This window comes from Clupea harengus, chromosome 8, assembly GCF_900700415.2.
Source record: "Clupea harengus chromosome 8, Ch_v2.0.2, whole genome shotgun sequence".
NCBI lineage: Eukaryota > Metazoa > Chordata > Actinopteri > Clupeiformes > Clupeidae > Clupea > Clupea harengus.
In genome coordinates, this window is record NC_045159.1 from 29,337,957 (window position 1) to 29,354,133 (window position 16,177).

Here is a 16,177-nt window from a genome sequence, read left to right on the forward strand (position 1 = left end):
CACTGTACCACTGTCTCACTCATGTTCCTGGATGAAGACTTGGAAGACACACTTCCTTAGCGTTCAGCCTTTGATGTGACCCTGCATGACACTTATTTGATGATTTCCCAGAAGAGGCAAATAAGCTTAATTCACTGGAGAACCAGCAGAACGCTCAAAGCAAATGTCCTTATAAAAACTCTCTTCAAGACGGGAAGGGAAAGGCTGTGTTCACTTCAATATGTTCACTTCAAAAGAAAATGTAGTATGAGAGAGGGAGAGAGATGCAAGTCATTCATTCATTCATTCATTCATCACTTGATTATTTCACTAACTGTCCTTTATGAAAAACCTTCAAATAAAACACTGTGCCATTTGAGTCATCCTGTAAAGAAACACGACTGGCTCGATGACAATGTACTCCCATCATGTAGCAGTTCATCACCGAGCCACTGAGCTCCAAACTCTCGTCCGAAAGGTCCCCCAGAGCATGAAGATGAAGATGAAGATGAAGCTACTGTGAGCGTGATGGCGTCTCTCTTCTAGGCAGACTCTTGTAGTTCTTGTCTTTGTTCTTCACAGTGTAGTGGAGGATTCTAAAAAAAGGGCCTTTTAAAATGTATTAATAGAAAAAAAGCTGTTGTTTTGCTGCAGGTGTTTTCTCTAGAAAATTCTTCAAACAGGAAATCCAAACCCCAGCTGCTTCTGATATGTCAAAGCCAGCACAACAAACAAGAGAGTGCTGTGAACTGGAGGTTTCTTGAGGTTCTCTCTCAGCACCATTTTATGAAACTACAGTCTGACGTCACCTAAAGCATACGTGCTGCACGTCACAAAAACCTGTAATAAATGTCTATGTGGCACGCATATTCTAAACCAAATAAAAAAACGGGCATGTACAACATTAACAGAAGGACCATTAATGCTTTCCTATTGATCCGTGTTGCTATGTGTGACGTACGGATCAATGCATGAAGATACAGACAGACAGATAGTGTTCTCCAGACGTGTGGGACCATCCTGTGCTCCTCGGGGGCTTAGCAGGAGCTCACACTGCTTCAGCATCAACTGGTGGACTTAAGGGAAGTCAATTTAGCAACCTGGGCAAAGAGTAGTGATCCATCTGGGAGAACACTGCCCCTCGCTTTGTATAACTGTCAAAAAGCCATTGGCACCCCTCCCCCCACAACACACACACACACGCACGCACACACGCACACGCACACGCACACGCACATGCACACGATACACAAACACGCACACACACAAATTCAGGAATTCAGACCAAGTTAGTGCTAAAGCCGCTATAGAGGCGAAAGAACACCATGACTCACTCAGTGTGTTTGCTCTCTCATCAGGGCAAACTCAAACAAGGCCAGGACTGTGCGGGTTAGTGTGGCACACATTCATTACGCGCTGCCAGTGTGGCACACATTCATTACGCTGCTAGTGGACTGTGCAGGCCAGTGTGGCACACATTCATTACGCTGCCAGTGGACTAACTGTGCAGGCCAGTGTGGCACACATTCATTACGCGCTGCCAGTGTGGCACACATTCATTACGCTGCTAGTGGACTAGGGCTGAACGATTTGGGAAAATAATCTAATTGCGATTTTACAGAATCAAGAACAACAAATCGGTAGCTTTGCCACTGTGCATTTAAGTAATTTAAACAGTCATTGTAAGAATAAACACAAGGCATGCACTTTTTAAACACTGTGTGCAAAATGTACCATCTTAAAAAAAAGAAATTATTATTATTTTTTTTTTTAGACCACATTTTTAAATCGCGAACGTTGCGGTTAGAAAATCGCGTTCTATCATATCGCGATTAAATCGCAAATGCAATTAATCGTTCAGCCCTATAGTGGACTAACTGTGCAGGCCAGTGTGGTACACATTCATTACGCTGCCAGTGGACTAACTGCTACTCTTCCTTTCCATCCCTAGCAGCCAGCGCTGCAGCGCGGCACACAGGGAGGGTTGACTGGGCCCAGCTCAAGGCACACAGGGAGGGTTGACTGGGCCCAGCTCAAGGCACACAGGGGGAGGGATGGCTGGGCCCAGCTCAAGGCACACAGGGAGGGATGGCTGGGCTCAGCTCAAGGCACACAGGGAGGGTTGACTGGGCCCAGCTCAAGACACACAGGGGGAGGGTTGACTGGGCCCAGCTCAAGGCACACAGGGGAGGGTTGACTGGGCCCAGCTCAAGGCACACAGGGAGGGTTGACTGGGCCCAGCTCAAGGCACACAGGGGGAGGGATGACTGGGCCCAGCTCAAGGCACACAGGGGGAGGGTTGACTGGGCCCAGCTCAAGGCACACAGGGAGGGATGATGGCCCAGCTCATGTGCAGCAGCTGCCCTCCTCATTAGTGCACTGGAGGACCACAATCATCCTAAGCAGTCATGTGGGGAAATGCATATGACACGCTTTTGTTCACGCCCTGAGGTGTGACACACAGCCTTATGGAAGCAGTCTACAGAAAGTACGTATGACTCTCTCTGTCTCTCTCATATGCAGAAAGAGAGAGAGAGAGAGAGAGAGAGAGCGCTTTGGCAGACTAAAACGTCAGCCCACAGACCAGTAAGACTGTTTCTATCATTAATGTTCAATGAGACAGGTCAAAGAGAACTACTGTGCCATTTAAGGGAATGAAAACCGATACCCTCTCTATCCATTCTCTAGTTTATGGCTTCAGTTTAAATCTTAGCAGATTACCTCAAATCAGCACATAACAGCCATCAGATGAACACAGAAACCACTAAACATTAGAAAAGTACCTTTGTAAAATACTATATCTCTCCCTTATAGACTGCGAACAGCCAACACGAGAGTTTAATTCAATTGCAGAATAAAAGGAAGTATTTTTTACAAAATGCTACAAAAGGTGTAACATTAATTCCTACAACAAACTACCAGACTAGTATTAGTATAGTGAATAGGTTTTATAACTCAATTTAAAGTTTGTTGATGATAATCTCTTTCTGCTTTCTGCCAATAGTTTCTCTTAAATCCATGTCCACATCTGATTTCTATGGAACTGTTGCTATTAACTGTGAAAGCAGTGATACGACCATGTTAGCTCCGGTGTGTTAAATCAGCTGTGCCCAGCAGCACTCCAAGGACTGTGGGCCAGCTGCCTCACATAAGTCACATGGATGAGATTCTTCACAACTAGGAGACTTAAAAAGGCAGCAGCCTACAGACAGAGTAAGGATGCTGAAAGCAAATTAAGAACATGTTATACATTATTACAAATTATACATTTGTATAAATATAATTCTTTATTCATAATTCAATTATTCTGTTTCTATACTTTACTACTGTAAAAATGATCTCTCTCAAGACAGATGAAGTCAATGGGCTTAGCAATGAGACACTGATGCTACGGGGGAGCACAGCAGGTGAATCCTTTAAACCCATTCAGGGCAGCATCTCCAATATTCATCTGCCTCTCACAGGGAGGCAGGAAATGGTCCCGGAAATGAACTGGAATATATTTCCATAAAGAGCCCAGAGTTCTTCCGTCAGCTTCCGGAAGCAGCGGCTCTAATGTCAGCAGAGCAGACTGGAGGAGCGTTCTTTGCCTCTTAGAAATGACGTCATGAATATCTGGCATAGAGAAGTGCAAGATTGTCCTCAAAAGTACCAGAGCGCCTCTCAGCCGAAGCTGCAATGTCCAATACGACAGGCAGCAGCAGAAGATATCTGGTCTGATGGGAGATGTGTGGCGGCTCTACGGTGAGCCTGGGAGAACCCCAACAAACCCAGTGAACTCCCCCCCCAACTTAGGGACGTGTGGGGGGGGGACGGGGGGGGGACGGGAACACCCCTTCATTCCTCTGGGTTGTGTCAGCGCTGCCACGCAACCTTACTCAGCCGGCGGGTGACTAAGAGCCCCCACCATGCCACTCCACGCTTGCTCATTCCCCACCGGTGGCTGGAGCACACACACACACACACACACACACACACACACACACACACACACACACACACACACACACACACACACACACACACACACACACACACACACACACACACACACACACACACACACACACACACACACACACAACGAGGGAGCCAGACCCCCATGTCCTCACCAGATGGCTGGAATCAGCGACACCTACCTTTCAAGTGAACTTACTCACATGAAAGAGCAACATCTCATGAGGGTTCAAACACAATATTACAAACACATCCAAAATGAGTATCCATTTCCTCCCAGCTCATGTTCATTTAAGTAGTTTGCTACTCATGCCATTAATTCCCCTCCACTATCCTGACATGGCTCTGCACCTCCTGTGGCAAATACATTATTCAACATGAACTACACTCCAAACAGAAATGCAGCAGCACAAAACCACATTAGGTTCAGTACTAAATGTTCAGTTGGACGATAGGCCCTTGCTATGCCTTCCGTGGCTGATAGGCATCAAAGATAAATTATTTCTGTCGAATGAGTATTAGTAGAAAATGAATAATTCTGTGTTTACTGGCTATAAGTACTTGTCTCTCTCTCTCTCTCCCTGTATGAATGTGTACACTCTCCCATATGCCATTTCATTCAAAGCACCGGGAGGATATCCTGACAAAAGACTGAAAATGGCTATTGACAATCACTTACAATACACCACTTGATGAACACACATAGTTTGCCGTGACGCCTCAGCTTTTCCCCAGGCTTTTTTTTTTTGTTCAAAGCGTCTCTCCTCATTAAATTGAGCCTGGCCATCTCCTGTACTCCTCCTCCTCCTCCTCCTCCTCCTCTTCCTCCACAGTCCTGCTTCCGTCCATCCCAGTGAGATGAGTCAGCATCTGCAGCTTATCCAGCGTGAGATCCCTGCCCTCAGACAGGGCCTGTGGTTCTCTGGTCTGTGCAGAGGAAGCTACTGAGTGAGCAGTGGACAGTGAGGGGGGGGGGGGGGGGGGGAGTTGACCAGATGGGTGACATATCTCTGACAGACATCCAGATCCTTGTTGTTTCTTTATTTACCAATGACCCCATCAGTCTTCCCAGCATACTAGTATCCAGGGAACAGGAAAACAGCTCAACCATAGCTCAGAGATCCATCCACACCAGCCATTCACAAACTAGGGAGAGGCGCGATGATGACCATTTGGTTGTGTGAAGGACACGGCAACAAGCTTACTTCCTGCCGTAAGCAGCAGCAGCATCCTCTCGGATAACATCACGGCTACCGCTATTAGACATCCTAAAGATAACTGCGAATGAAGCTTATCAGAAAACAAAAAGCCCTCGTGTGAGTTATGCTAAATGGTGCAAACCAAAAGAGTCTTGACATATCTGGGCCATTCTTTAGCAGTGGTACAGGTTACAAATAGCAGATGATTTGACCAGCCTCTTAAAAAGTGGTAATGTTTTGCACTGACAACAAAAAAACTAATACTAATCTGCTGATACGTATAATACATCATTATTTAAAAGCATAACTAATAGGTTCACCTCTTCTGCAAAACTACAAGCCTTTAAGCTAAATGAAAACACATAGCTAGTTATTCAGGAAATGAAGACTGCATGATAACTGGGGAAAAGGATACAAGTTCTCACTATTTAAGGTTATTATCTCATCACTGGTGATGCTGTTATTGAGAAACATGGTATGTTCAGGGTTTCATGGAATCTTCTAGCATGGATGTGATGCAGCGTAGTATATGTCAATCAGGCATAGGCTCTTTTAACTGTTCAGCTAAGACAATTAGACAACAGAAGATGTAATTCATCTTGTACAAAGCCAAAAAGATAAAGGGACCAACTAATGTTCCTCGGCAACGAAAAAAATGAACATGAACCTTAGCATACATTTCATAGTACACACACCACGTCAATACAGGTGGTCTACAGTTAAAGAGAATCACTGCCTGGCTAGATCAGGCAGATCTTTCCCTCAGTCCAACCATGCAGAATACAGCTAAATCCAATAACACAGGATGCTATTCCACTGAAAAGTCAAGCCCTAGCGTGAGTGAAATAAACATCAAGAACAAGAGCACTTTATGGGTACATGTGCCCTTTTCTGGCAAATGCTGCACTTTAAATCTTCAGCTGATTCTGAAGCAATTACTTTAGGAAGCTACTCTCTGGGCACGGTTGTCAAACGAGCAGTAAAATGTGCTAAGTTACAGCAGCAGGAGGGCCGATGTAATCAGTTCACATGTTCCCTGCCCATATGTAGCGCCAGCCCCAGATGTTATCTTATGAACAGAAAACGTCAAGCAATCACCTCTGTGCTGATCCAGAAACTGCCAACACTACTAGTGGTAGACCAACCAAATCATTTCACACTGTATATCAGTCAAAAATCAAAAGGCTGTTTATTGACAGTATAGTTATTTTAGAACATGCTAGCAAAATCAATAGTTGAGTAAGAGGTCGCTGGGAGATCTACGCATGGGCTCATCAAACCTAATGACAGCCAGACCTGGCTTCCCTTTTCCTGTGCACAGCCAAGAGTCCATTCAAACGAGCTCCTGCTGGATGTTTTCATTAAATAAAGTTGGTGCTGCACACACTGCAAAGGATTAATTAGCTTAATTAAGGGCCAAACCTATTGATGAGAGTACAGCAGGACAGCTTTCCTTGAACCCTGACAGAATTACAAAAGGAGTAGGCCACGATCTCAAAAAAAAAGTTTCCCTACAACAACATGAATGTTTAGTTTCATACTGCAAGACTGAACTCTTGGCTTGTACATAATTAAACACTAAAGTGATGATAATGCAGACAGAGGAAGGACAGTTGGGCTCTAAAGACAACCGCAAGCCACGAATTTGACAAATGGGAACAAGAGCAGAGTTGACCGCCTATTGCTGTGACAGTTTTCAAGGGCCTTCAGACAGCCTTGCCATCGTGCCCTGAGACCAGACCACCCAGAGAGGCTCGTGGGTTACACTGCCAATGAGACACTCGCTAGCTAGCCAGCTCACATTTTCCTTTCCCCACACATTCTGGCCTCAGCGAGGGAGGTTTACAGTGATTCACACAGTGATGCGTTAGTCCCCTTTCCAATAAGGAGAGAACAGCACAGAGAACAAACAATACATGAACAACAACACACCAGATACAAATGCTACACATTTGACACAAGATACACGTATTAGGCGCTAGCCATTAGCACATACTCAGTAGTAGACTACAGTGCAGGAGTGATACTCAAGGGCAAACAGCACATACTCAGTAGTACACTACAGTGCAGGAGTGATACTCAAGAGCAAACAGCACATACTCAGTAGTGGACGACAGTGCAGGAGTGATACTCAAGAGCAAACAGCACATACTCAGTAGTACACTACAGTGCAGGAGTGATACTCAAGGGCAAACAGCACATACTCAGTAGTACACTACAGTGCAGGAGTGATACTCAAGGGCATACTCAGTAGTACACTACAGTGCAGGAGTGATACTCAAGGGCATACTCAGTAGTACACTACAGTGCAGGAGTGATACTCAAGGGCAAACAGCACATACTCAGTAGTAGACTACAGTGCAGGAGTGAGTACACTCAAGAGCTCGGGAGCCACGCAGTTTGTTCACAGTTTGTCAGATTTGATTTCTGTCTCCCAGCAGTAGACGGAGGGGCTGAGCTCAGATGGCAGGGCAGGCTGGGGAGGGGTGGTTAGGGGCGGGGTGGGGTGGGGTGGGATGGGGTGAGCAAGGTTTGTGGAGGAAGCAGTCTTGGTGGGGGAGGCACACACACACACACACACACACACACACACACGACAACTAATCAAGCACATTGGCCAGACTCCCTGTCGAGCTCCAGCACAAAAGATCCAGCATGGCACACATACGGATGGACACTTGTGCAACTTCAGCAGACAAAAGCCTCAGCCCTTATGTATGCACCCAAGGTTTGTGTTTAAACATCTGACACATTCAGACTGCTGTGGACCTCACCTCACTGACACGGTTGAATGACGCTGCTTAGCAAGCACAAACTCAAATGCTGTCAGTCATTCAGTCTAATGTTTTCCTCAGACAGAGGCCGTGAGCCCTCTGTTATTGATTGGCCTAATCAAGTAGAATCCCCCACTGATTCCAAAACCTACTTTACTGCTTGTCCACTTCAAGAAAGATAACACTTCCGGGCATAAAACCCTTTAAAAAGGTGGCTTTTGTGTTCTTTAGTTTTCAAAAGCGCACACTTGGAGCACTGCTGTGTAAAGTCACATCCTCCCACACACACTCTATGTACATAGCAGGCCCCCCATGACACCTGAAACTGATGAGAGAGCTAAATGAAAGAGAAGAAAAAAAAGTAAGTATGAGAGAGAGAGAGAGAGAGAGAGAGAGAGAGACAAAAATGAAGAAATGTCAGGGAAGGAAGAAAGAGGCGGCCAGATGTTCTGACATTTAAAACCACCAAATGAAACCTCAAAAGCTGATCATTCCTCAGAGGAGATTCACATGGGTGACATGCATTGTGTGGGAGCGTGGGGTACATTTGCACAGCGTCTTTTCCAGATGACATACGCTGAGACAGGCCCCCCCTTTGGGGAGATGTAAGGCGTGGGGGTTGAGTGAGTGAGTAAGTGTGTGTGTGTGTGTGTGTGTGTGTGTGTGTGTGTGTGTGTGTACTGAGGCAGTAAAGGGCGGCACCAGACCAGGGCCCCATGAGAGTCTTATATCTGAGGAGCCTTTGTGAGGTGATAATGAAAGGATGAATACAGAGCAGAAACATATGAACAGGATGTTACTTGTTTTTTTTCCTAACCGTTTATTTTTGTCATACTCAAAATGGCCATGAGAGCAGTCTGACTGAATGCACTGATGTCTAAATCTATATATATTTGAGAGCCAGGCCCCATGCCTGCTCTGTGTGGGTAACATAGTAAGCAGAGGTGACTATAACCAGTGACTATCAGGCAGTGAACTACTACCCTTTGGAAGTCATAAAATGTAAAAACTCATTACTATCTCTGCCTGGCCTCACTACCATCTTCTCATTATGATCATGCAAACACATTAGTACCCTGTTATTTATACGAATATATGGACAGATTCTGGGGCGATTAAGATTGGCACAATTGCTATGGAGCGTAGCTGCCTTTCTAATGAGGTTGACCCAGGTTCAATTTACGTAATGCTCAATTTTTTTATGAATTGACAATAGTCAGTTAGTTTTTTAGTCAATTTATGATGTCACAGAGTTACTGACTAAACATACAGCCTACACTGACTGAGCCACATCATGGAGTCATCGATCGGACCACGCATCTGAATGCATCACATTGGAATGATGAACACTGAAAACCCGATTGTTGCTCTGATAGGTAACCCAAAAAATGCATTTGCTTTTCTTTGCACTTTCTTTCTAATGCTAGCCAAGTTCCATCGACGTGATAATACACTACACTAACGTAACTGATTACATCGACGTGATAATACACCACACTAACGTAACTGATTACATCGACGTGATAATACACTACACTAACGTAACTGATTACATCGACGTGATAATACACTACACTAACGTAACTGATTACATCGACGTGATAATACACTACACTAACGTAACTGATTACATCGACGTGATAATACACTACACTAACGTAACTGATTACATCGACGTGATAATACACTACACTAACGTAACTGATTACATCGACGTGATAATACACTACACTAACGTAACTGATTACATCGACGTGATAATACACTACACTTATGTAACTGATTACATCGACGTGATGTTACACCACACTAACGTAACTGATTACATCGGCGTGATGTTACACTACACTAATGGAACTGATTTCGTGTGAGCAGGTGAAGCTAGGTTTCGTGTGTGGGTTTTGCTCAGGCCACTCATGGTCCTTAAGTTGTACACAGCATTACATTTGCATTGTTCCACTGCACAGTCTAGTGTGTTTACACAGTGTGTTCTGGCTCATTGAAAACAGTTCTAATCATGCCATTACAATTTGGACCAACTTCCACATTATGGAACATTCCTTGAATTGAATTGATTTCCTAAGCAAAAAATGACAAAAAAAGACAAAAATGAAGTGGACTTAACTCTGTTGTCCATCATACAAACTGACATGAACACACCAACTGTGAAAGTCTGCTTCTTCAAACGAATCACTTGGTAAAGTCACACATGCTTAACCTAAAGAGAGTCAAATATTTGCTTATTTTGTATGTTCTGACCAGATTAACTTGACCAACACTTTTGGACAAGTACTAATGGAACTTCCTCCTCTCTTGAGCTGAACGTGCAGTACTACTAAAAGCAGGTATGGTGTCATAACTAGTTCTTCTACTGGCAAGGTTGCACTTTCAGTTCATGTTCAAAGCCACATGACATGTTGTTTTTTTTTATCCCAGCATGCATAAACAAAGATATATGCATGCTAGTTGATTTGAAGTTCCTCTCCACTCAAAACAAGTCAACAGGAAACTAGAAGGGAAGTCAAAAGCATGAGAAAAGAGAAAAAAAAGAACACAAAATCTGCCAAGGCATCATACTTTATGCATCATGACAAAGAGGAGAAAGAAACAATAAAATGATATACAACTCATTTTTACTATGGCTTAACTAGATTTGATGTTTCTACAGATGATAGGTGGAACAACCACAAATCAGCAGCCAAACCGCATCCTTCACTTTTACACGAAACAAGAAGTATAAATTCATCAGCAGAATTTGCTTAAGTACCCAGTAGAATGCAAAGGACAGAAAATGTCTGGTTTTGGTTCCGTTTCTGTCCTATCAACGCAAAAAGAGGCCTACATCTATCTGCATATATCAGCTGATACATCATCAGTATAATAGCCTGAAAATGCTCCATGTCAGGGTTTATATTTGATGAAAATAACAGATTTGTGTAGTGTAGTTTCATCTTAATACTGATATATAGTGTAAATGTTAACCGGATTATTCCATCTACCTTTAACTTTTTAATAACATTTCCTCAAGGTCACCAGTCCCTGTCTGACCATCATACTGACTTTCTAAAGATGACATGGTGAGAGAAGAGAATGGTGCTGGTAAAGATGACATGGTGAGGGAAGAGAATGGTAAAGCGATGTGCTTCTAAAGATGACATGGTGAGGGAAGAGAATGGTAAACCGCTGTGCTTCTAAAGGTGACATGGTGAGAGAAGAGAATGGTGCTGGTAAAGATGACATGGTGAGGGAAGAGAATGGTGCTGGTAAAGCGCTGTGCTTCCTCCCCAAATACCCATTGCCCTTTTAGCCAGTGCTCCATTTCCAGCGAGTGTGCCCATCCTAGCCGTTCATCTCTCCGTCTGACCCCTTTAAATCTCCTCTTAATGTCGATACTAATTGATGCTAATGCACTTAGAGCTCTTGAGTCAGAGGGAGATGCACACAGCACCCCTGCACCCCCCGTTCCCATAGTTAGCAAAAGTAACAAGGTGGACATGACTTCCGCGGGACCACTATTGCCATCATAAGGTTTGACACAGGCCAAGATCACACACCTCATAGCCCTACAGTTCCATTCTGTGGACATATTATTTTACTCTTCAAGGTTAGAAATCATCTGCCATACATTGCACGGAGTCGTCCCACTCTTTCCAAACAGGCTGTCAAAAAGGGAGTTGAAAAGCCAACACCTCAGGAAATATTTTTTTTACAGTGACTCTGAACAAAAGCTGTCATTACAGAAAAAAGGGAAAGAGAACATCACTGCTACAGTAGTTTGTCTGCCCTCGTATTTTAATCCAAATGTAATTACATTAGTCTGGCCTCAAGACCTATACATTTAGCTTAATTAGTTTTAGGTATGATTAATTAAGATCAGACCTCTTGCTGGACTTTTTCCAGTGTGTGTGTGTGTGTGTGTGCACAAAAGCAGACATTAAGAGAATTGAGGTCTACGAGTTACCACGGACACAGAAATCCTTCAATCTGGAGTGGATAAAATGGAAAAATGTACACACTATATGACAAAAAGTACTTTTTTGGAATGCATCAGCATTACGTTTAAATGGGTAAACGTGGTTTGAAGGGTCCAATATAGGTCTCAAATGTGTGTATACTATGACCGAGCAGAAAGAGTAGAGGAGCATCTTTTCTATGGCGCAGACAAGCCTGATTAGAAAAGCACATGTGAGAACTTCTCCCAGAGGCTGGACCGTAAGACCAGGGACCAGGGACCAGTTCACCAGGCTGCTGAGGGTTTCCAGCAGTTTCACTGCACTGTGGATGAACTCTCTGGTTCATCTTTTTCGTCTGTGTCTACAAAATGACAAATTCACTTTGTTCTCTCTCTCTCTCTCTCTCAGCCTTCAGGGCAACAGATGGGGATCGCTCTCTAGTGATTTAAGACAAAGTGACAAGCCAGACGGTTTGGGGGCCATTAACTGATACCTTTGTCCACTGTGTCACGGCTCCCAGATATGGCAAAATGTGTCACCAAAGGCTGCCAATATGCATCATCGTAAGTCTAACTCCTGTTGTTTACCTCTATTTCACCCCGGTGCAGTGGCTGCCATTTCATTCAAACAAAGAAATACTAATTTGTGTTCTTACAAGCAGGGGATGATTGATAAAACTCTAATGTACTTGTTGTTCATAATTTGGCTAATTACAGGGCCTGGATTAGTTATATGTTTCATAAAGACTCTGCTTCCTATTGTGTTTAAAGAGACACATTCAAAGCAAACTAATCAATCAAGGCGAATGTCAACCCTCTCTTTTCTAATCAATGTCTCAGCGAAAGTCCTTTTCTTTCTCCATCAGCTGTGTAGGACCGAAATCTTTCATGAACACCCAATCTCTGAGGGGCACAGAAAAAAAGCGGCTGCAACTCATGTGGCAGAGGTCTGGTCAGGGATCCCACTGAAGTCTGTTCTGTACCATAACAACCTCCTATGCACTATTAACAGGTTTGGATAATAACACTGTCATCACAAATATACTAAAGCAAAGATTAAACTGTAAACCATGCTAGAAAAGGCTACATGTAGCGATACCAAAAGATTTCCTCAATCGAAAAACATGCTTCAAAGGATGCTTAGCAATGAGAGGAAGTTGATGAAAACTTCAATGAAGTAATTCCCAGTGTCCTTACCTGTCTTGTGACTGCTCCTCATACATCCTTTCCTTGCCCTCCTTGAAGAGGCGAATTGCCCTTTTAGATTTCTTCATCAGGCTGTCGATGTAGACCTTAAAGTATTCATTTTCACTGAGCTGAATCAGTCTCTGATTCTCTTCATATTTGCACAATATCAAACGCAAATGCTGGTACGTGTCTGGCAATATATCCAAGATATACGGAGGGCTGTTCTTCAGTTGTAATCTGGGGTTCTGGCAAAGTCTCACCTACAAACACAGCACATCATTGGGATCATTTTCAGGTGTCACTAAACCTTCAATATACAGTCAGAAAATCTCAATTAACAGAAACATGTAGGAGAGCACGCAGAATCATTACAGTAAAAAGCTTATTTTATAAAGAAAATATTCTAGGCTACTTCTTTTTTCAAAATGTGGAAACTGAGTTGTCAGAAATGAGGGTAGTGGCTTTTAAAAAAAAAATCCAAAACATGTGAGATAGATTGCACTTACAACTTTATCCATTAGCTTCCACGTCTTTTCTACAGTTCGGCGGTCGGCTGCAGCTTGTTTTGGTGGTCCAACTGCATCCTGAATGGCGTCAATGATGCCTAAAATCCGGCCTTTTCTGGGGTTTGGTCCACGTCCACCCGGATTTCGACCACTGAGAGCAGCTGCCATTTTCACTCAGTGTATTAAAATGAAGTTATGTTTTTCGGCTGACCGTCATGGAGAGGCTAAAAAAAGTAACATTGAAAAGAGTGAAACATACATTGTGCATGAGTTGGCCAACACAGTTTTAAAACAGGTAGCCCAGTATACAGGCTAGCCGACTTGTTACTGTCCCAAACCACGACTTGGTTATAAACATCTGGCTGTGACGTTAACGGTTGTTAGCCTAGGCTACATCCTGAGAGAACATTTCAGTAACAAAGTAGATTATCATTTCATCCATGGTTACAATTCAAGGCTATTTTAATATGCACATAACAAAAACAAGAAGAAGGAAGAGGAGCTGTTTAATTGTGTTGTGTTTATTGCTGGTTGTTTAAGTTTTAGACTACCATACACAACAGAGTTTGTTACTTGATCTGTGGGAGAAGAAGGAAAGTAGTTTAACGTTACCAACAACTGGGTTGGTTGGAATACAGAAACACCGAAGCATTAGACATTGACATAAGACAATGGCTAGGGTTTGAAAAAGCGTATGTTTTCCAACAACGCGGAGGATAGGCTACGGAAAACATTCTGAAACTCTAGACTTACTGCGGCAAAAGATACGGTAGCTGCCAAAGCAGGGAATGTCAATGGAGAGTTCCTGAGTTGAAGCGAAGAGGTCCCCACCAACAAAATAAAAACGCTACGACAACGTCAAAAGAAATGAAATACAAAGGAAACTCCTACAGTCCAACCAAACGAACGAGCGTATACTGAATATCCCTCGGTGCCTTCACTGAAGTGTTTACTCTTCCATTTTCGTCGCTCGCTGATATGACTGCGTGTTTAAAAATCAGAAGATTTTACAGCATAAGGAACAACAGCATTGCTGAGCCCCGCTCCCCTGCCCTCTGAACAGTGAATCTAGAAGGAGGGGCAGAATAGGCGGTTACAATGAAGCAATCGCGCTCGAATAACCTATCACAAAACAGCAGGGGCTTGTACCGTGGTGATAGAGACCGCTCATCTCCAATTGAAACACCACTACATGTTTCATATTTGCGTAGATTTAGTATCAAATTACTCGGTGCTATTTGTTCTGTGGGTTGTTCTTTTTAGGATCATGCAAATCATTTCATCTTGATCACTTTCTACAACGATGTGCACATGGGCCTTTAAACCACCATAACTAGACAGATGACTGGAAGTGGAATTGAAATAAATAATTCTAATAGCTTACTCCATCTTATGGTCTCGGCCAATGAGACCTCTACTAATTCTACATTTCAGAAAGCAAAACATGTTATGAAAATGAATAGAAATAGCAGTGATGCTTCCTAGTGGTAAGGAGATGCACAGGCCTACTTCACTGCATGTAAGGAATAGCCAGTGTACATGAAATCCAACAGTTGCTGAAACTTCAAGCACGTTAAAATGGTTTTAAATGCTTCCATGGGCAAGAGCCACAGAGGTCATCATTTAACATATTCAGCCCTGGCAGCTCTTTTAATGACATGACATTTTCACTTAGATTCTAAAATGTATTAAGAGGGTAAACTGTGAATGAAATTTTCAGCTGCATTATTACACGGTGGAAAACTGTTTACTGTTTAATACTCCACGTGAATGAGCAACATAGGTCTTGATATTAGCCTATGGTATTGTAATCTTCATCTAACCAGAAAAGCAGCTGGTTTATAATCAATTTCATCAAGATATTCAGGAAACAAATCAAAATACAAAAACAGAGTTTTAGGCATGAACATCTCAGCCTATAAACAAGTGGCGCTTTAATAAAGCCGGTGATTGCCAATTATTCCTTTACTTAAAATCTGTCCATCACCTCCTAAACTTTCAGTTAGAAACAGCTGTTTGTAGCCTTATAGGTAATAGGTAATGGTTGCAATCGTGTAGCCTACCAGGTTGCACACACACACACACACACACACACACACACACACACACACACACACACACACACACACAACATAAAGAGACAAATCCACAGAGCTAAGAGACATCCATGACTACTCATTCGTGTTTGTGTAGTGTGTGTGTGTGTGTGTGTGTGTATGTGGGGGAGGGGCATTGTATGGTGGGTGCTTTATATGTTGTTGATTAATGCTAATTTAGGTGTCACTTTTTCAACTGTATTCAATATAACATCAAAGTTTTATAAAGTTATGAAGTTGCTGTCAATGCGCCTGATGAATGCTGTTCCAATCGAAAGGAAAAACATGAAAAAATGAAAGTGGCATTGACCTCATTCCAAAGACTCCTACTGCGTGTAGTATGACTTTCAGGGGGCACATGGTTCCGTTTCCGTTCCCTCGAGTGACCTATAGAGGTCAAGTATGCCATAATGGCTTAGTTCTTTGAGCTTGTCATGTAAAAGACCGAAGGAACTCTGCTATCCGTGGCCTCCCACCCAAACTGATCTATCAACTGGTCCCTGGGGTTGGATGTTATTTCAAGAAT

At 43.2% G+C, this 16,177-nt stretch overlaps 1 protein-coding gene across 2 annotated transcripts in view; it reads right to left on the reverse strand.

The window, feature by feature from the left end:
- cblb (Cbl proto-oncogene B, E3 ubiquitin protein ligase) overlaps positions 1–14,638 on the reverse strand; it is a 69,319-nt gene extending 54,681 nt beyond the window's left edge. For both annotated transcript variants that reach the window (XM_031572651.2, XM_031572650.2), the window contains exons 1-3: positions 14,309–14,638; positions 13,556–13,779; positions 13,059–13,309 (exon numbers count right to left, since the gene is read on the reverse strand). In XM_031572651.2, the coding sequence (XP_031428511.1) occupies positions 13,059–13,309; positions 13,556–13,723 (419 nt within the window). In that variant the 5' untranslated portion in view covers positions 13,724–13,779; positions 14,309–14,638. The remainder of the gene's footprint in view (positions 1–13,058; positions 13,310–13,555; positions 13,780–14,308) is intronic.
- Positions 14,639–16,177: the final 1,539 nt, after the last annotated feature.